Genomic DNA, 20,791 nt, shown 5'->3' with positions numbered 1-20,791 from the left:
CCGCATTGGACTGTTCAGCCACCTGATAACTCACTTTTAGAGTGGGAGCACGATGATGAGGATGAAGTAGCAAAATACTGGAAAATCTAAAATAAGAACAGAAAATGCTGAAAATACTTAGCATCTGTGAAGAGAGAAACAGAGTTTGGGTGCTGGGTCCTCAACTATTTACAATCTATATTAATGACTTGGATGAAGGGACCAAATGTAATGTAGCCAAGTTTGCTGAGGACACAAAGACGGGGGGTCCTTGTGCATGAAACACAAAAAGTGAGTATGCAAGTACAGTAAGTAATCAGGAAGGCAAATGGAATGTTGGCCTTTATTGCAAAGGGGATAGAGTATAAAAGCAGAGAAGTCCTGCTACAGCCGTACAGAGTATTGGTGAGGCTACACCTAGAGTACTGCGTACAGTTTTGGTCTCTATATTTAAGGAAGGATATACTTGCATTGGAGGCTGTTCAGAGAAGGTTCACTAGGTTGATTCTGGAGATGAGGGGGTGACTTATGAAGATAGGTTGAGTAGGTTGGACCTATACTCATTGGAGTTCAGAAGAATGAGAGGTGATCTTACCGAAACATATAAGATAATGAGGGGGCTCGACAAGGTGGATGCAGAAAGGATTTTTCCACTCATAGGGCGAACTAAAACTAGGGGGCATAGTCTCAAAATAAGGGGTCGCCCATTTAAAACTGAGATGAGAAGGAATTTCTTCTCTCAGAGGGTTGTAAATCTATGGAATTCTCTGCCCCAGAGAGCTGTGAAGTCTGGGTGATTGAATATATTTAAGGTGGAGACAGATTTTTGAGTGATAAGGGAGTGAAGGGTTATGGGGAGCGGGCAGGGAAGTGGAGCTGAGTCCATGATCAGATCAGCCATGATCTTATTGAATGGCGGAGCAGGCTCGAGGAGCCAGATGGCCTACTCCTGCTCCTATTTCTTATGTTCTTATGAGTTAACATTTCAGGTCGATGACCCTTCATCAGAACTGAAAAAAGTTAGCGATGTAACAGGTTTTTAAGCAGGTACAGAGGCAGGGAAAGGGGGGAGGGGAGGAAAGAACTAAAGGGAAGGTCTGTGATAGGGTGGAAGGCAGGAGAGATTAGAGAGACAAAAGGGATGATGGTGCGAGGCAAAAGGAGATGGTAATGGGACAAGTTAAGAAACAAAAGGTGGGTCTAGAGGAGGTGTAAATGGGAATGGCAGAATCATTAGCAGCTGCAATTTCAAAAAATTCGGGCAGAGTTTATGATCGGTATTGGAAGGGATGGGTTCAGAGGAAAGTGAAGGGGAAGAAGGTTCCAGATCATAACCTCTGCCCGCATACCAGCAAAATAAAAAAATGGAAGAAGGTGAGAGAAATGTATTTCACTGAATCCCATAGTTGATCAGCTCTGTTATTCCTAGATGTGGAAGAAACGCTCAAGACTAAGAACAAAATGGACTGACACAAGGCAGAAGATATCACACCGGGAACCTGGAGAAAGAAGCCACTTATTCCCTCTCATTGGAAAAATAGCAGCAGACCATGACCATGTCCAAGCAGTGTTATGGAATCACAGTCATTAACCCCATGGACCTCCAACCAGCTTGGTTGGAGCTAAATCATCTGACTAATGAGATCATCGCATCAAAAAGGTCACTTGTTAATGTGTAATAAGCAGCAATTCACAGTTGTCAAACTGCAGAGGTTGAGCTTAAAGAGGTGTGAAGAATTGAGACAGGAGCCTAGACTTTCCAATTAGCGTTGCTTCAACATCAGCACTAACACGTTTATTTTAAACGGATCAGCTGGAGCAGTAAATCAACCCCGTCAGCAAAGCTAAGTTACAATAGTCCTCGATTTTTGCAGACTTCACCACATCCGTAATTTGGCAGCTTCCTTTCCTGCTGCTCCAATCATGTTGTGTCGATGACAGTCTTCTCAGCGGTACGTTTCTGGATATTCTGTGCTGTAATAATATATGCAAGGTACTCTAGCCCTTTGTTTCCCGAGACAGAACTCTTACACTTTTAACACCAGGCCTTCATCCTTCTCGTCTTTTTCATTCAATTTTAGAATTCCAACTCTTGTTTTCAAATCCCTCCATGGCTTCGCCTCCTCCCTATCTTTGTAACCTCGCCAGCCCTACAACTCTCTGAGATCTCTGCGCTCCTCCAATTTTGGCCTCTTGCGCATGCACAAAATTACCTTCACCCCACTATTGGTATCCACGCCTTCAGCTGCCTAGGCCCTAAGCTCTGGCCTCTTGAGCATAGCCGATTTTAATTGCTCCACCATTGGTGTCCATGCCTTCAGCTGCCTAGGCCCTAAAGCCCTCAATTCACTAAATATATTCAAAAGGGAGTTAGATGAAGTCCTTACTACTAGGGGGAATCAAGGGGTATGGCGAGAAAGCAGGAATGGGGTACTGAAGTTGCATGTTCAGCCATGAACTCATTGAATGGCGGTGCAGGCTCGAAGGGCCGAATGGCCTACTCCTGCACCTATTTTCTATGTTTCTAAGCTCTGTCCTCTTGAGCATACCCGATTTTAATCGCTCCACCATTGGTGGCCGTGCCTCCAGCTGCCTGGGCCCTAAGCTCTGGAATTCCCTCCCTCAACCTCTCTCTCCTTTAAGATGCTTCTTAAAACCGACCTCTTTGACCAAGCCCTGACCTAATATCTCCTTATGTGGCTCCATGACAGATTTTGTTTGATAACGCTCCTGTGAAGCACCTCGGGACATTTTACAATGTTAAAGGTGTTATATAAATGCAAGAGTTGTTGTTCCCGGCTCTTCAGTACCTTCCTAACCAGAGGAGGCATCACAACATTTTATTTCAAGGAAGATAAGTACAACACAGTATAATGTGTTCGAGGTCCAGCATGTTGTGTCCACACATTGTGGTCATGGGCTCCCTGATTCCCCACATGGCTCATTCCCAGTCTCAGTAATGCCTTGGGTCTTGGGAGTAAGGGGACTGCCCATGCTCCTGGCTGGGATACGGAGCACGGGAGAAATAATAAGTTTGACGAAACAAAAGGAATGTCATTATAGTCAGTCACCAGATGAACCCAAGGTAAACTACCTTGACAAGTGCCTGGCTGCCTCGGCACTTCACTTAGGCAAAAGTGGAAAAGGATAGTGCCATTGAACGAAAATTGAGAACTCAACTCATGCCTGTGAACAAACCCACACCGATAGTGAATCAGAGTGCTGCATTTGCTTTATTTTATCAACACCGTTGTAATATTATAGCGTTTCTGCTTTGAGCCCAAAATTATACCCGTTTTGGAAATTATTTTTTTTTCCGTTAAACCGAGGCCCCCTCTTCTCTCTCAGGTGGATGGAAAAGATCCCATGGCACTATTTCCAAGAAAAGCAGGGGAGTCATCCCCAGTGTCCTGGCCGATATCCCTCAAATAACATAACAAAAACGGATTATCTGGGTCATTATCACGTTGCTGGGAGCTTGCTGTGCGCAAATTGGCTGCCGTATTTCCCACATTACAACAGCGACTACCCTTCAAAAGTACCTAATTAGCTGCAAAGCGCTTTGGGATGTCCTGAAGCCATCAATGGCGCTGTATAAATGCAAGTCATTCCCTTTTCTCTCATTAGAGGCTATTTAATCGATTTATACAGGTTGAACCTCTCTTATCCGGAACCACCCCTCGTCCAGAACCATTCCTGGCCACCGGGTGGCGCATGCGTAGAAGTCCGACATGAACAAATTGAAGTCCTTCCTCGCTGCCGACTCCCGCAATCGCTGGCCTGACCCCGCAATCCACCGCCCCGCCCCCCCCCCCATGATCTCTCTGCCGCACTCCCAGCCCCAAGCCAGCCAGCCCCGCTATCCCCTTGCTCAGTACCTGTACCATCCAATTTAACATGACCACCCCTCATCCGGAGAAATCCCTTATCCAGGCAAGGGTCCGAGAGTTCCGGATAAGGGAGCTTTAACCTCACTACTTGATTCAAATTTCCTTGTAATTTATTCCACAGTATTACCCTTTATGTGGAAAAAGTTCTGCTGGACTTCTCTCCTCTTACTTCCTTCATTGTAACTACTGTCTCCTAAACTCTTAGCTATAGCGAATAATTTGACTTGAAACCACTTTACCAATCCCTCTTCGTAATCCTGATAACATCATTCAGTGTCACCTCAATATATACAGTACCTTGTATATATTATTGAAAATAAAGAATCACAGGTCAGTGACAGACTCTGTGTGTGTGCGATTTGCTCATTTCTTTCAGACTTGTAAGTGACATATATTTGTCACCTCCCCTTCTTGTGCCCACTTATTGTTCTAAGCATTATCATGGAATCTCACATCACAGAAGGAAGCCATCTGTGCATTTGAAAGAGCTGTCCAATTAGTCCCACTCACTCTGCTCTTTTCCCATAACCCTGTGAATGTTTCTTTTTAAGGTACTTGGAGTAGTTGAGGTGAATAGCATAGATGAATTTAAGGAGAAGCTAGGTACATTACATAGGATATACTACACAGAAATAGGCCTCTCGGCCCAACCAATCCATGCCAGCGTAACTGCTCCACTCGAGCCTCCTCCCATCCTTCCTCATCTAACTCTATCAGCATAACCCTCTATTCCCTTCTCCCTCATATGCTTGTCTAGCCTCCCCTTAAATGCATCTATACTATTCACCTCAACCACTCCCTGTAGTAGCGAGTTCCACATTCTCACCACTCTCTGGGTAAAGAAGTTTCTTCTGAATTCACTCTTGGATTTCTTTGTGGCTATCTTATATTGATGGCCTCTAGTTATGCTCTTCCCCACAAGTGGAAACATTCTCTCTGCATCCACTCCATCAAAACCTTTTGTAAGTTTAAAGACCTCTATTAGGTCACCCCTCAGCCTTTGTTCCAAGAGAAAAGAGACTCAGCCTGTTCATTCTTTCCTGATATGTATACCCTCGCATTTCTGGTATCATCCTTGTAAATCTTCTCTGCACCCTCTCCAGTGCCTCTATATCCAGTACACAAGGGAGAAAGGAATAGACAGAAATGTTGATGGGGTGAGATGAAGTAGGGTTGGAGGGGGCTCATTTGAAGCATAAACACCGGCAAAGATCTGTTGGGCCGAATGGCCTGTTGCTGTGCTGGAATGCTGGTCTTTCTATCTAGAGGACTAGAATACAAGGGGTAGAAGTTATGCTGCAGCTATACAAAGCCCTGGTTAGACCACACCTGGAGCACTGTGAGCAGTTCTTGGCACCACACCTTAGGAAGGATATATTGGCCTTGGAGGGAGTCCAGCGTAGGCTTACCAGAGTCCAAGGGCGAAATTGCAGGAGAGATTACACAAATTAGGATTGTATTCCCTAGAATTTACAAGGCTGGGGGGTGATTTGATATATCCAATGAACTGGCATCAACAACTCTCTACGGCAGGGAATTCCACAGGTTAACAACTCTCTGAGTGAAGAAGTTTCTCCTCATCTCAGTCCTAAATGGCCTACCCCTTATCCCAAGACTGTGTCTCCTGGTTCTGGACTTCCCCATCATCGGGAATAATTCAAGATATTAATGGGAACATGTAGGGTAGATAGAGAGAAACTATTCCCAATGGTCTCCAGACATCTTGGTCAACCTTTGCCACTGGACCAAGGCCTTGTTCTGTCCAGTCTGTATGGTGGCTGGTGTGCAACGGCCACTCCACATTAAAAGAATCCACGCACAGGCATCTTCCACCCTTCAAGATACAGCTCGCGACCTGGAACGTCAGGACCCTCATTGAAACACCTGTGAACTCATCCCTTTTTTTGGTATGGGAGCGGGTCATCCTCGGCACGAGGGACTGCCTAATAGTATACTACTATACTATGTTAAGCATATATCCATGTATTAATTAAGTTGTTGGGTAGGGCACATGTGGGAACAATGTCATAGCAGCTGTGTTCAATTGGTAAGTCTTTTGTTTAGAAGATTTTTCTGAAGAATTAGCAATGGGCTCAACATCTACAAATGATTAGTGACGGCTACATGCCATTTGTGATTTTGACAATTATGGTATGTCGGACTTGCAGACATCCTCCCCTCCAAGCAGCCATGTTGGAGCAAGTGTTAGCTGCAGAAAGGCCCCTCCTTTGCCTCTTGGAAAATAAGTAGAAACTCATTGCTTCTTCCACATTCTCACCAACAGGCTGACGAAGTTGGCCGATTTCTGTTGTCAGTTATAGTCGCAGCCAATCATGTGCGCCATGTATTATACAAAAGTATTTTTAAAAGGCATTCTGAAGTCACGGCTAAAAGCCCAGGCTGGGAAATGACACACAGGTGTCACTTGGAAAAACATGCTCTGCATCTCTATGTTAAAGCATTGTTTGTATAAAAAGAAAATGAAAAGTTACTCCATTGTCTCGTGTTTTTTTTTCCTGTTTGAGGAAAGTTCACTGTGATTCACCATTAAATAGTACATAGCCAGCTGTGGCTCAGTGGGTAGCACTCTTGCTTCTAAGTCAGAAGTTTGTGGGTTCAATTCCCACTTGAGCACAAAAATCTAGGCTGACACTCCAGTGCTACATAGAAAATAGGTGCAGGAGTAGGCCATTCGGCCCTTCGAGACAGCACCACCATTCAATAAGATCATGGTTGATCATTCACCTCAGTACCCCTTTCCTGCTTTCTCTCCATACTCCTTTAGTCGTAAGGGCCATATCTAACTCCCTCTTGAATATATCCAATGACCTGGCATCAACAACTCTCTATGGCAGGGAATTCCACACGTTAACAACTCTCTGAGTGAAGAAGTTTCTCCTCATCTCAGTCCTAAATGGCCTACCCTTTATCCCAAGACTGTGTCTCCTGGTTCTGGACTTCCCCATCATCCGGAACATTCTTCCTGCATCTAACCTGTCCAACCCTGTCAGAATCTTGTAAGTTTCTATGGGATCCCCTCTCATCCTTCTAAACTCCAGTGAATAAAGGCCCAGTTGATCCAGTCTCTCCTCATGTGTTAGTCCCGCCATCCCGGGAATCAGTCTGGTGAACCTTCGCTGCACTCCCTCAATAGCAAGAACGTCCTTCCTCAGATTAGGAGACTAAAACTGAACACAATATTCAAGGTGAGGCCTCACCAAGGCCCTGTACAACTGCAGTAAGACATCCCTGTTCCTATACTCAAATCCCCTAGCTATGAAGGCCAACATGCCATTTGCCTTCTTCACCGCTTACTGTACCTGCATGCCAACTTTCAATGACTGGTGAACCATAACACCCAGGTCTCGTTGCACCTCCCCCTTTCCTAATCTGCCGCCATTCAGATAATATTCTGCCTTTGTGTTTTTGTCCCCAAAGTGGATAACCTCACATTTATCCACATTATACTGCATCTGCCATGTATTTGCCCACTCACCTAACCTGTCCAAGTCACCCTGTAGCCTTTTAGCGTCCTCCTCACAGCTCACACCGCCACCCAGTTTAGTGTCATCTGCAAACTTGGAGATATTACACTCAATTCCTTCATTTAAATCATTGATGTATATTGTAAAGAGCTGGGGTCCCAGCACTGAGCCCTGCGGCACTCCACTAGTCACTGCCTGCCATTCTGAAAAGGACCCGTTTATCCTGACTCTGCTTCCTGCCTGCACTGTCAGAGATGCCGTCTTTCGAATGAGATGTTAAACCGAGGTCCCGTCATCTCTCTAAGTGGATGTAAAAAATCCCATGGCACTATTTTAAGTTACCCCGCGTATCCTGGCCAGTATTTATCCCTGAATCAACACAACAAAAACAGATTATCTGGTCATTATCACATTGACCTTTCTGCATGCAAATTTGCTGCCGCGTTTCCTACATTAGGAGGCCGAAATTCAGGCACGGCAGAAAGCTGGTGCACCGACGATTCCTTACCTGTTTTTACCGTCGCATGGGAAGAGGTGGGCTCCTGATCGATATTTAGGTCTTTGTCATTTTTTCCGACAAGCCCGGAAGTCGGTCGTAAAGGGGTGGCAGTGTTGCGGGAAGTCCTGTTGAAGGGCGGAAGTTAGGGCGGGTCGGATTCTCCGTTGCTGTCACTCAGTGGGGGGGAGCGGTGGTGATGTCAGTGCGCCATCCTGTAGGTTCGGCCACTGGGGGCCACCAGGGAGGGTTTCGGCCGGTCCAACGGCCTGGCACCTAAGAGTGGGTGCCAGGCTGCCTGTTGACGGCCCAGACGTACCCGGGGCAATAATTGGTTGGCCGAACGGGAAGTTGTCCGGCAAAAGTAAAAGCGTGGTGGCCGCGGCAGTGCGCCCTCCCCTTGAAGGGCCGCTTCGCCGCCGTGCCGCGCGCACACAGGACAAGGTGCACCGACAGAAAAAGCTGTCAGGTGCACCGCGCAGTGGAGCGAAGATGTCTGCAGGTGAATTCAGGGGGTGCGGGAGATCGGCGGTGCACCCTTTGATGACCCGCTTGCAGCAATCGGCAGCAGCGGGTCGGAAGTGGGGACAGGCCGAAAAATCCCCGGGGTAAATTTGGGTCGTGGCAGGCAATCGACTGCGACGTGGCAGCCACTCGATTCCGCCGTGTGTTGTCACAAAACGGCGGCAACGGGCCTTATCTGGATTTCGGCCTCAACAATAGTAACTCCACTTCATAAAAAGTACTCCATTGGCTGTAAATCACCTTGGGACATGCGGTGGTTGAGAAAGGTGCTACATAAATGCAAGTCTTTCTTTCTGTGATCCAGTCCCTGCTCATGTCCATGTGTGCGGATGGCAGCTGAGGGCAAGATTGAGCACAAATCCTGCAAACACGCTGGCTAGGCTCACATATCAAGAGTCAGCACTTGGGTATAAGGGTTGACAACCCTCCAGGATTGCCCTGTAGTCTCCAGGAATCAAAGACTGATCTCCAGCACACCGCTGTGAGTAATCCCGAGAATCAAAGAGGCGCTAAAAAATATGTTGTTTAAAAATTTTCTTTGAACACATTTGTTTCTTTGCCTCACCTGAACAACCCTGTTTGACTGACAATCAAAAATCATTCATTTGAGTCGCAAAGAGTATATTCGCTTTCTGATTGGCCGTGGGAAGGCGGGACCTCAAATCTACCACCAAGCTCATGGTCTACAGGGCTGCAGTAATACCCGCCCTCCTGTATGGATCAGAGGCATGGACGATGAACAGAAGACACCTCAAGTTGCATAGAGATATATCACCAATGATATCTCCGCAAGATCCTGCAAATCCCCTGGGAAGATAGGTGCACCAATATCAGTGTCCTCACTCAAGCTAACATCCCCAGCATTGAAGCACTGACCACACTCGATCAGCTTCGCTGGGCAGGCCACATAGTTCGCATGCCAGACACGAGACTTCCTAAGCAATTGCTCCATGTTGAGCTCCTTCACGGCAAACAAGCCAAAGCTGGGCAGCAGAAACGTTACAAGGACATCTTCAAAGCCTCCCTGGTAAAGTGTGACATCACCACTGACACCTGGGAGTCCCTGGCTGAAGACTTCCCTAGGTGGTAAAAGTGCATCCGGGAAGGCGTTGAGCTCTTCGATTCTCAACGGCGCAAACGTGAAGAGGTCAGGCGCAGGCAGCGGAAGGAGCATGCGGCAAATCAGTCCCACCCCCGCTTCCCCTGATGAATGTCTGTCCCACCTGTGACAAGGTCTGTGGCTCTCATATTGGACTGTTCAGCCACCAAAGCACTCACTCTGGGAATGGAAGCAAGTCTTCCACAATTCCGAGGGACTGCCTATGATGGTGATGCTGGGCAGGCGGAGCGTTGCGGGATGGACATGTTGGGTGACCAATGGTGGGAGCTTGGGGGCGGGGCAGTCGGAGGCAGGAGATCATGTGATGAAAGCTCCAGGAAAAAGTCCAGAGTGTTGTCCTTTCCCTGAATAACTCAAAACACGAGGTGTGTGTCTCGGGGCAAAACAGACGGGAAAGAAAACTAACCAGTGGTCCAACTAAACCAGTGGGAACCTGTTCAACCTTTGTCGCGTCCAGGCCAGATCCAAGACCGTCCCATCTTCTGTCGTCGAGCTACAGTACGCGGACGACGTTTGCGTCTGTGCACATTCCGAGGCTGAACTCCAAGTCATAGTCAACATCTTCATAGAGACGTACGAAAACATGGGCCTCACGCTAAACATCCGTAAGACGAAAATCCTCCACCAACCTGACCCCGCCACACAGCACTGCATCCCGGTCATCAAAATCAATGGCGCGGCCCTGGACAACGTGGATCACGGGAGCCTATTATCAGCAAGGGTAGATATCGACGATGAGATTCAACACCGCCTCTAGTGCACCAGCGCAGCCTTTGGCTACCAGGGGAAGAGAGTGTTCGAAGATCAGGCCCTCAAATCTGGCACCAAGCTTATGGTCTACAGGGCTGGAGTGCTACCCACCCTCCTGTATGGCTCAGAGATGTGGACCATATACAGTAGACACCTCAAATCGCTGGAAGAATACCACCAGGGCTGTCTCTGCTAGATCCTGCAAATCCACTGGGAGGACAGGCGCACCAACGTCGGTGTTCTCGTTCAGGGCCAACACAAGAACATAAAAAATAGGAACAGGAGTAGGCCATACGGCCCCTCGAGCCTGCACCGCCATTCAATAAGATCATGGCTGATCTGATCCGCTCCCCATAACCCCTTTCCCCTCATCGTTCAATAAACTGTCTATTTCTGTCTTAAATTTATTCATTGTCCCAGCATCCACAGCTCTCTGAGGCAGTGAATTTCACAGATTTACAATCCTCTGAGAGAAGAAATGTCTCCTCATCTCAGTTTTAACTGGGCGGCCCCTTATTCTAAGATCATGCCCTCTAGTTCTAGTCTCCCCTATCAGTGGAAACATCTTCTCTTCATCCACCTTGTCACGTCCCCTCATCATCTTATACGTTTCGATAAGATCACCTCTCATTCTTCTGAATTCCAATGAGTAGAAGCCCAACCTACTCAACCTTGCCTCATAAGTTAACCTTCTCATCCCTGGAATCCATCTAGTGAATCTTCTCTGAACTGCCTCCAAAGCAAGTATATCCTTTATGGAAACCAAAACTGCACCCAGTATTCCAGGTGTGGCTTCACTAATACCCTGTATAGCTGTAGCAATATTTCGCTGCTTTTATACGCCATCCCCTTTGCAATAAAGGTCAAGATTCTATTGGCTTACCTGGGGGTACTTGTGCATGAAACACGAAAGGATAGTATGCAGGTACAGCAAGTGATCAGTAAGCAAGTATCTTGACAATTATTACAAAGGGAATGGAGTATAAAAGCAGGCAAGTCTTGCTACAGCTATATAAAGTATTGGTGAGGCCACACCGGGAATTCTGCGTGCAGTTTTGGTTTCCATATTTATGAAAGGATATACTTGCTTTGGAGGCAGTTCAGAGAAGGTTCACCAGGTTGATTCTGGGGATGAAGGGGTTGATTTATGAGGAAAGGGTGAGTAGGTTGGGTTTTTACTCATTGGAATGCAGAAGAATGAGAGGTGATCTTATCGAAACATATAAGATTATGAGGGGGGCTTGACAAGGTGGATGCAGAGAGAATGTTTCCACTGATGGGGGAGACTAGAACTAGAGGGCGTGATCTTAGAATAAGGGGCCGCCCATTTAAAACTGAGATGAGGAGAAATTTCTTCTCTCAGAGGGTTGTAAATCTGTGGAATTTGCTGCCTCAGAGAGCTGTGGAAGCTGGGACATTGAATAAATTTAAGACAGAAATAGACAGTTTCTTAAACGATAAGGAGTTAAGGGGTTATGGGGAGCGGGCGGGGAAGTGGAGCTGAGTCCATGATCAGATCAGCCATGATCTTATTGAATGGTGGAGCAGACTCGAGGGGCCGTATGGCCTACTCCTGTTCCGTTTTCTTATGTTCTTATGTTCTTATATCATTTGCTGTACCTGTATACTATCCTTTTATGTTTCATGCACAAGTACCCCCAGGTCCCGCTGTACTGCGGCACTTTGCAATCTTTCCCCATTTAAATAATAACTTGCTCTTTGATTTTTTCTGCCAAGTGCATGACCTCATACTTTCCAACATTACACTCCATTGATAAACTTTTGCCCACTTACTTAGCCTGTCTATGTCCTTTTGCAGATTTTTTGTGTCCTTCTCACACACTGCTTTTCCTCCCGTCTTTGTATCGCCAGCAAACTTGGTTACGTTACACTCGGTCCCTTCCTCCAAGTCGTTAATGTAGATTTTAAATAGTTGGGGTCCCAGCACTGATCCCTGCCACACCCCACTAGTTACATCCCCAGCATCACTTGACCAGCTCCATTGGGCGGGTCACATTGTGCGCATGCCTGACGCAAGACTCCCAAAGCAAGCGCTCTACTCAGAACTCCTAAACAGCAAGCAAGCCCCAGGTGGGCAGAGGAAACGTTTCAAGGTCACCCTCAAAGCCTCCTTGATAAAGTGCAACATCCCCACCGGTACCTGGGAATCCCTGGCCAAAGACCGCCCTAAGTAGGGGAAGAGCATCCGGGAGGGCGCTGAGCATCTCGAGTCTCGTCGCTGAGAGCAAGCAGAAAACAAGCGCAGGCAGCGGAAGGAGTGTGCGGCAAACCAGACTCCCCGCCCACCCTTTCCTTCAACCACTGTCTCCCCCACCTGTGACAGAGGCTGTAATTCACGAATTGAACTGTTCATTCACCTAAGAACTCACTTTTAGAGTGGAAGCAAGTCTTCCTCGATATCGAGGGACTGCCTCTGATGATGAGTTTTAGAGAGTCCCATGCACAGCAATCACGGTGTTTCACGCAGCATTTGACAATATGTACAGGGCAGCTTTGCCAGAGGCCTCAGGGTACAGGAGCAATATGAAGAGAAAAAACAAAGACTTGCATTTATATAGGGCCTTTCACGACCACCGGGCTTCTCAAAGCGGTTTACAGCCAATGAAGTACTTTTTGGAGTGTAGTCACTGTTGTAATGTAGGAAAAATGGGGCAGCCAATTTGCGTACAGCAAGCTCCCATAAACAACAGTGTGATAATGAACCAGATAATCTGTTTATTTTTTGTTATGTTGATTGAGGGATACATATTGGCCAGGACACCAGGGGAGAACTGCCCTGCTCTTCTTCGAAATAGTGGCCATGTGATCTTTTACCTCCATTTGAGAGAGCAGACGGGGCCTCGGTTTAACGCCTCACCCGATGGTGAATATTACTGATTTTTGCGGTTCATGTGTCTTCTTGAAGCTCATCTTGGCAAGGGCTATCAATGATGGAAAATGGTGCTTTTGTCCGCTTTCTGTCCCCAGTGCCGGCACTGATCGCTCCACGCCACAAGTACCTCTGTCAGAGTGAAGTGCCGTCTGCTGATGACTGCCAAGGGCCCCGTGGGTCGGGTAGGGCATGAATTCGCTGCAGAGCAGAGCTTTTTCTACCTTGCAACAACCTTGGAAAGGCACCCGCTGTCACTCGTTACATTTTCCACTTCCCAGCCGCCCTGCGGATTCTGCTGCTGTAATTAGTGGTGAGTTGTGGGCAGGTTTTTCTTTTCCCCGCTGCGGAGATTTATCTGCTGGGAATTAGGGATGAGGCTGCCGAAGGCCTGTTACATCTGGCAGGGAGAGGTCATTTTCATGCCATCGGTTTCGTCGTGGATGTGACCCCAGGTCCCGGTGGTGAGGGGAAGAGTGTTTTGATTTATGCACTGCCCAGTCCCCCAGGGGGATTAAAATTACAGACAGAATTCTCTTTTGCAATTAAAGGGGAGGGGAGGAGAACCAAGTTAGTGGAAACTAATGCGGCTTCCAAGTCTAAACTTATTTATGTCAGGATTAAAATGCCGCAATATTAGCCATCGGGTATTTCAGACATTTTTCACTTCCATTGCCTTGACAGAGCTGTGAAACCTGTTTTGCAGCTCTTGCCCACAGGCTTCTCCTGAGAACTCGACTGCTGAACAACACAGAGCTGGGCTGAGTGCAGCTGTAACAACTCTCAAGAAGCTTGACACCAGCCAGGACAAAGCAGCCCGCTTGATTGGCCCCCCATCCACCACCTTCAACATTCACTCCCTCCACCACCGGCGCACCGTGACTGCAGTGCATCATCATCATAAGCAGCCCCTCGAAATTGAGGAAGACTTGCTTCCACTCTAAAAGTGAGTTCTCAGGTGACTCGACAGTACAATGCAAGAATTACAGTCTCTCTCACAGGTGGGACAGACAGTCGTTGAAGGAAAGGGTGGGCGGGGAGTCTGATTTGCCGAATGCTCCTTCCACTGCCTGCGCATGTTTTCTGCATGCTCTCGGCGATGAGACTCGAGGTGCTCAGCGCCCTTCCAGATAAATCCCCTGGACCTGATGGCTTGCATTGAGGGTCTTAAGAGAAGTAGCGGCAGGGATTGTGGATGCATTGGTTGTAATTTACCAAAATTCCCTGGATTCTGGGGAGGTCCCAGCTGATGGAAAACTGCAAATGTCACACCCCGATTTAAAAAAGGAGGCTGACAAAAAGCAGGAAACTATAGACCAGTTACCCTAACATCTGCGGTTGTGAAAATATTGGAGTCTATTATTAAAGAAGCAGTAGCAGGACATTTGGAAAAGCAAAATTCGGTCAGGCAGAGTCAGCATGGATTTATGAAGGGGAAGTCATGTTTGACAAAGTTGCTGGAATTCTTTGAGGATGTAACGAACAGGGCGGATAAAGGGGAACCAGTGAATGTGGTGTATTTGGACTTCCAGAAAGCATTTGACAAGGTGCCACATAAAATGTTACTGCACAAGATAAAAGTTCACGGGATTGGGAGTAATATATTAGCATGGATAGAGGATTGGCTAAAGAACAGAAAACAGAAAGTCGGGATAAGTAGTTCATTCTCTGGTTGGCAATCAGTAACCAGTGGGGTGCCACAGGGATCAGTACTGGGACCCCAACTATTTACAATCTATATTAACGACTTGGAAGAAGGGACCGAGTGTAAACCAGGAAATAGTGGGTGCTTGTAAAAATGGAACAGCAATAATCATGGGTGATTTTAACCTCCATATTGATTGGACAAATCAAATTGGTCAGGGTAGCCTTGAGGAAGAGTTCATAGAATGCATAAGGGATGGGTTTCTTGAGCAGTATGTAACGGAACCAACCAGGGGGCAGGCTATCTTGGATCTGGTCCTGTGTAATGAGACAGGATTAATAAACAATCTCCAAGTAAAGGATCCCCTCGGAATGAGTGATCATAGCATGATTAAATTTGAATTTCAGATGGAGGGTGAGAAAGTTGGATCTCTAACCAGCGTACTAAGCTTAAATAAAGGAGACTATGAAGGTATGAGGGCAGAGTTGGGTAAAGTGGACTGGGAAAATAGATTAAAGTGTAGGTCGGTTGATGAACAGTGGTGTATATTTAAAGAGATATTTCACAACTTTCAAGAAAAATGTATTCCAGTGAGAAGGAAAGGGTGGAAGAGAAAAGATAGCCATCCGTGGCTAACTAAAGAAATAAAGGACGATTCCAATTAAAAACAAGGGCTTACAAAGTGGCCAAAACCAGTGGGTGGACAGAAGATTGGGAAGCTTTTAAAAGCCAGCAAAGAATGACTAAAAAACATGATTAAGAAAGGGAAGATAGACTATGAAAGTAAACTAGCACAAAATATAAAAACAGATAGTAAGAGTTTCTATAGGTATATAAAAAGGAAAAGGGTGGCTAAAGTAAATGTTGGTCCCTTGGAGAACGAGACCGGGGAATTAGTAATGGGGAACATGGAGATGGCAGAAACTTTAAACAAGTATTTTGAATCAGTCTTTACAGTAGAGGACACAAACAATATTCCAACAGTGGATAGTCAAGGCGCTATGGAGAGGGGGGGGGGGGGGCGCGGAGGAACTTAACTTGATCACGAAGGAGGTGGTGCTCACTAAGATAATGGGACTAAAGGCAGATAAATTCCCTGGACCTGATGGCTTGCATCCAAGCGTCTTAAGAGAAGTAGCGGCAGGGATTGTGGATGCATTGTTTGTAATTTACCAAAATTCCTTGGATTCTGGGGAGGTCCCAGCTGATGGAAAACTGCAAATGTAATGCCCCTATTTAAAAAAGGAGGCAGACAAAAAGCAGGAAACTATAGACCAGTTAGCCTAACATCTGTGGTTGGGAAAATGTTGGAGTCCATTATTAAAGAAGCAGTAACAGGACATTTGGAAAAGCAAAATTCGGTCAGGCAAAGTCAGCATGGATTTATGAAGGGGAAGTCATGTTTGACAAATTTGCTGAAATTCTTTGAGGATGTAACGAACAGGGTGTATAAAGGGGAACCAGTGGATGTGATGTATTTGGACTTCCAGAAGGCATTTGACAAGGTGCCACACAAAAGGTTACTGCACAAGCTAAAAGTTCACGGGGTTGGGGGTAATATGTTAGCATAGATAGAAGATTGGCTAACTAACAGAAAATAGAGAGTCGAGATAAATGGTTCATTCTCTGATTGGCAATCAGTAACGAGTGGGGTGCCACAGGGATCATTGCTGGGACCCCAACTAGTTACAATCTGTATTAATGACTTGGAAGAAGGGACTGAGTGTAACGTAGCCAAATTTGCTGACGATACAAAGATGGGAGGAAAAGCAATGTGTGAGGAGGACACAAAATATCTGCAAAAGGATTTGGACAGGCCAAGTGAGTGGGCAAAAATTTGGCAGATGAAGTATGGATGTTGGAAAATGTGAGATCATGCACTTTGGCAGAAAAAAATCAAAGAGCAAGTTATTATTTAAATGGAGAAAGATTGCAAAGTTCTGCAGTACAGCGAGACCTGGGGGTACTTGTGCATGAAACACAAAAGGATAGTATGCAGGTACAGTAAGTGATCAGGAAGGCCAATGGAATCTTGGCCTTTATTACAAAGGGGATGGAGTATAAAAGCAGGGAAGTCTTGTTACAGCTATACAGGGTATTGGTGAGGCTACACCTGGAATACTGCGTGCAGTTTTGGTTTCCATATTTACGAAAGGATATACTTGCTGTGGAGGCAGTTCAGAGAAGGTTCACTAGGTTGATCCCAGGGATGAGGTGGTTGACTTATGTAGGGGAGGACGAAAACCCCTCATTTTAGCGCTGTGGGATCTGTCTGTGCTGCAGCAGGCCAGTGTCCTGGAAGGAACAGGGAACCCAGAACCAGATGTGGATTGAAACGGAGATGGAATGACCTTGGCAGGGCAGTGATTGGACGGGGGAGGACACCGGAGGGCCAATGGTGGGACAGAGTCAGCCCGAAGCACGGGACTCCAAGCCAATTGGAGTGCCCTTGCTTGAAAACTCGGGACTGACTCATCACCGATACCGGGCTATTGTCTCCCCCATGTTTACACTATGGAAGGATATTATGGCAGGCCTTAAGAAAACTAGGAACCCAAAACAAACCGATGGCTACAGGAGGCCCACACCCTGCCAACCCAATTAACACCTACTCAACCCTTGATTAGGTTAACATCAGGGATGGACAGTGGAAAAACACCCGCAATAATCTAAAACTGCTGCATTTTTCAAAATCACAAAGCCCACCAATAGGAAGGATCGATTTCAGCATGAGAGGCGGACTGGATAATCTGGCTATAAAAGGGGTTTCTGACGCAGTGTGTGTGCTTCTCTGCTCTCGTGATCCAACAACCAGCAAGCCTCTCGACACTGAAGGAAAACTAGTGTCCGAAGACACCGAAGATAGAAGAAACAAACCACCAGAAGGCACAATAGTGAGTATAACCTCTGGTCCCCAGAACTCCCAACTCAGTTAGGCCAGGAAAGGTGGGAGGTTGGGCATTGTACTGCTAAACTTGTGTAAAAATTTTCGTTGTGTCTGTTTAGTGGGATTCAGGGGGATTGTTTTGTTGGTGTATTGCTGTTTGTTGAGTTACACCTTATCAAATAAATTGGAAGCCTAAGTTCCTCTTGGAATCACCTTGTCTCAGTTCTATTGTATTACATCTCCTGATCGTGAGTCTTATGTCAGAACAGTGTAAGAGAAGCTTGAAGCGCCTCGAAAACGCTCAACTGTGTGCCACAGGCTAGGGAAGAAGGGGTTAGGAGTGTTTGACACTCACAGGTGCCTCACAGGCTAGTCATAATCTGTGGGGACGCACGAGTCTCAAAACCCCCTTCATAAGCTGTGGACACAGTCTCTCCAGGGGTGCTCTTGCAGCACTCAGGGTACCTCACAGGCCAGGCATAAGCTGTGAGGGCAGAAGCCCAGAGAGAGACACCCAAGACACCACACTCCCCTTACACTTATGAGGAAAGGTTGAGTAGGTTGGGCCTCTACTCATTGGAATTCAGAAGAATGAGAGGTGATCTTATCGAAATGTATAAGATTATGAGGGGGTTTGCAAGGTGGATGCAGAGAGGATGCTTCCACTGATAGGGGAGTATAGAACTAGGGGCATGATCTTAGAATAAGGCGCCGCCCATTTAAAACTGAGATGAGGAGAAATTTCTTCGCTCAGAAGATTGTGGATCTGTGAATTCGCTGCCTCAGAGAGCTATCGAAGCTGGGACATTGAATAAATTTAAGACAGAAATAGACAGTTTTTTAAATGATAAGGGAATAAGGGGTTATTGAGAGCGGGCAGGGAAGTGGAGCTGAGCCCATGATCACATCAGCTATGAACTTATTGAATGGCGGAGCAGGCTTGAGGGGTAGTATGGCCTATTCCTGCTCCTATTTCTTATGTTCTTAGTGTTATATATGCAATACCTTGTAACTAGCATTCTATCGCCACCAGAGGGCGCATCTGTTGGAGTCCCAAGGGATCCCAGCATCCCTTGGGAGCACTGCACATAAGCAGGCCTCCCACGCTGTGCCAGCACTCTGGAGTCAGAATAAAGAGACTAAGGTCACACTTACTCAAGTCTACAGTACTCAGTCACATTGCTTTATTTGAGACATAACAACTGGCGACAAGTAATAGATAATAAACCATCACGCGAAAATGCAGAGAATTGTTGGTATCCTGGAGAAATTCTCAGAAGATGATGATTGGGAAGCCTTCGTGGAGCGACTCGACCAATACTTCATGGCCAACGAGCTGGAAGGAAATGAGAACACTACCAAATGAAGGGCGATCCTCTTCACTGTCTGCGGAGCAACAACCTACGGCCTCATGAAGAATCTTCTTGCTCCGGTGAAACCAACAACCAAATCGTATGAAGAACTGTGTACGCTGGTCCGGGAACATCCAAATCTGAAGGAGAGCGTTCTGATGGCAAGGTATCGATTTTATACATGTCAACAGTGCTGAAGGCCAGGAAGTGGCGAGCTACATCGCTGAACTAAGGCACCTTGCAGGACATTGTGAATTCGGTGGATTCCTGGAACAAATGCTCAGAGACTTTTTTGTGCTTGGCATTGGGCATGAGGTTATCCTTCGCAAACTATTGACTGTTGAAACACCTATCCTGAGCAAAGCCATAACGATAGCCCAGGAATTTATGTCCACCAGCAATAACACCAAACAAATTTTGCAGCATAAAGATGAATCGGCAAGTGCTGTACACAAAGTAACGTCGTTTTCAGGCAGGAATGCATATGGCAGAACGTACACGCCTGCAGCTGCACGACCTCAGATGACTCAGAGTCCGCCATCAAGTGTGAATGCGAGGCAATTAATACCTTGTTGCCGCTGTGGAGGTGATCATCGAGCCCATCGATGCCGCTTCAAACACTATGCGTGCAAAGGCTGTGGAACAATGGGACACCTCCAGCGAATGTGCAGATGAGCTGTAAACCGTGAAAACCACCATGTTACAGAGGAAGGCGAATCCATGGCGGATCAAACTGAACTCGAGACTCGAACCGAGGAGGCATAAGTGTACGGGGTACACACCTTCACCACGAAATGTCCACCGATCATGTTAAAAGTTGAACTGAACGGAATTCCAGTATCCATAGAATTGGACATGGGTGCGTGTCAGTCTATGATGAGCAAAAAGGCCTTCGACAGGCTGTGGTGCAACAAGGCACAAAGGCCCAAGCTGAGCCCTATTCATACCAAGCTGAGAACTTACACTAAAGAGCTGATCCCTGTAATTGGCAGTGCAGCAGTAAAAGTCTCCTATGATGGAGCGGTGCACGAACTACCACTATGGATAGTACCAGGAGATGGCTCCACACGGTTCAGCAGAAGCTGACTGGGAAAAGTCGTCTGGAACTGGGACGACATCCGAGCGCTTTCGTCCGTCGACAATGCCTCATGTGCCCAGGTTTTGAGCAAGTGCCCGTCGTTGTTTGAGCCAGGCATCGGAAATTTCTCTGGGGCGAAGTTGCAGATCCACTTGGTTCCCGGTACACGACACATCCACCACAAGGCACGTGCGGTGCCATACATGATGCGAGAGAAAGTGGAGATCGAGCTGGACAGGCTGCAATGAGAGGGCATCATCGTGCCGGTTGAGTTCAACGAGTGGGCCAGTCCGATTGTTCCAGTTCTCAAGGGCGATGGCACGGTCAGAAGTTGTGGGGAGTATAAAGTAACGATTAACTGTTTTTCGCTGCAGGACCAGTACCCGCCACCCAAGACCTATTTACGGCGCTGGCGGGAGGGAAGACGTTCACCAAGTTGGACCTGACCTCGGCCTACATGACGCAGGAGTTGGCGGAATCTTCGAAAGGTCTCCCCTGCATCAACACGCACAATGAAGGTCTGTTCATCTACAATAGATACCCGTTTGGGATTCGATCGGCCACAGCTAAAGTCGGTTCCGCGCACCGTGGTTTTCCAGGACGACATATTGATTACAGGTCGGGACACCATCAAACACTTGCAGAACCTGGAAGAGGTTCTAAGTCAGCTAGATCGTGTGGGACTCAGGTTGAA

General features: G+C 46.9%; 1 protein-coding gene across 1 annotated transcript in view; it reads left to right on the top strand.

The window, feature by feature from the left end:
* The window catches only part of aig1 (androgen-induced 1 (H. sapiens)), a 223,368-nt gene extending 221,919 nt beyond the window's left edge, over window positions 1–1,449 (top strand). The window contains exon 6 of the mRNA XM_070888637.1: window positions 1,409–1,449. Within this exon, the coding sequence (XP_070744738.1) occupies window positions 1,409–1,449 (41 nt within the window). The remainder of the gene's footprint in view (window positions 1–1,408) is intronic.
* Window positions 1,450–20,791: the final 19,342 nt, after the last annotated feature.

This window comes from Pristiophorus japonicus, chromosome 9 (assembly GCF_044704955.1).
Source record: "Pristiophorus japonicus isolate sPriJap1 chromosome 9, sPriJap1.hap1, whole genome shotgun sequence".
NCBI lineage: Eukaryota > Metazoa > Chordata > Chondrichthyes > Pristiophoridae > Pristiophorus > Pristiophorus japonicus.
The sequence above is the reverse complement of the archived record's forward strand: the minus strand, read 5'-3'. Positions and strand labels throughout refer to the sequence as shown.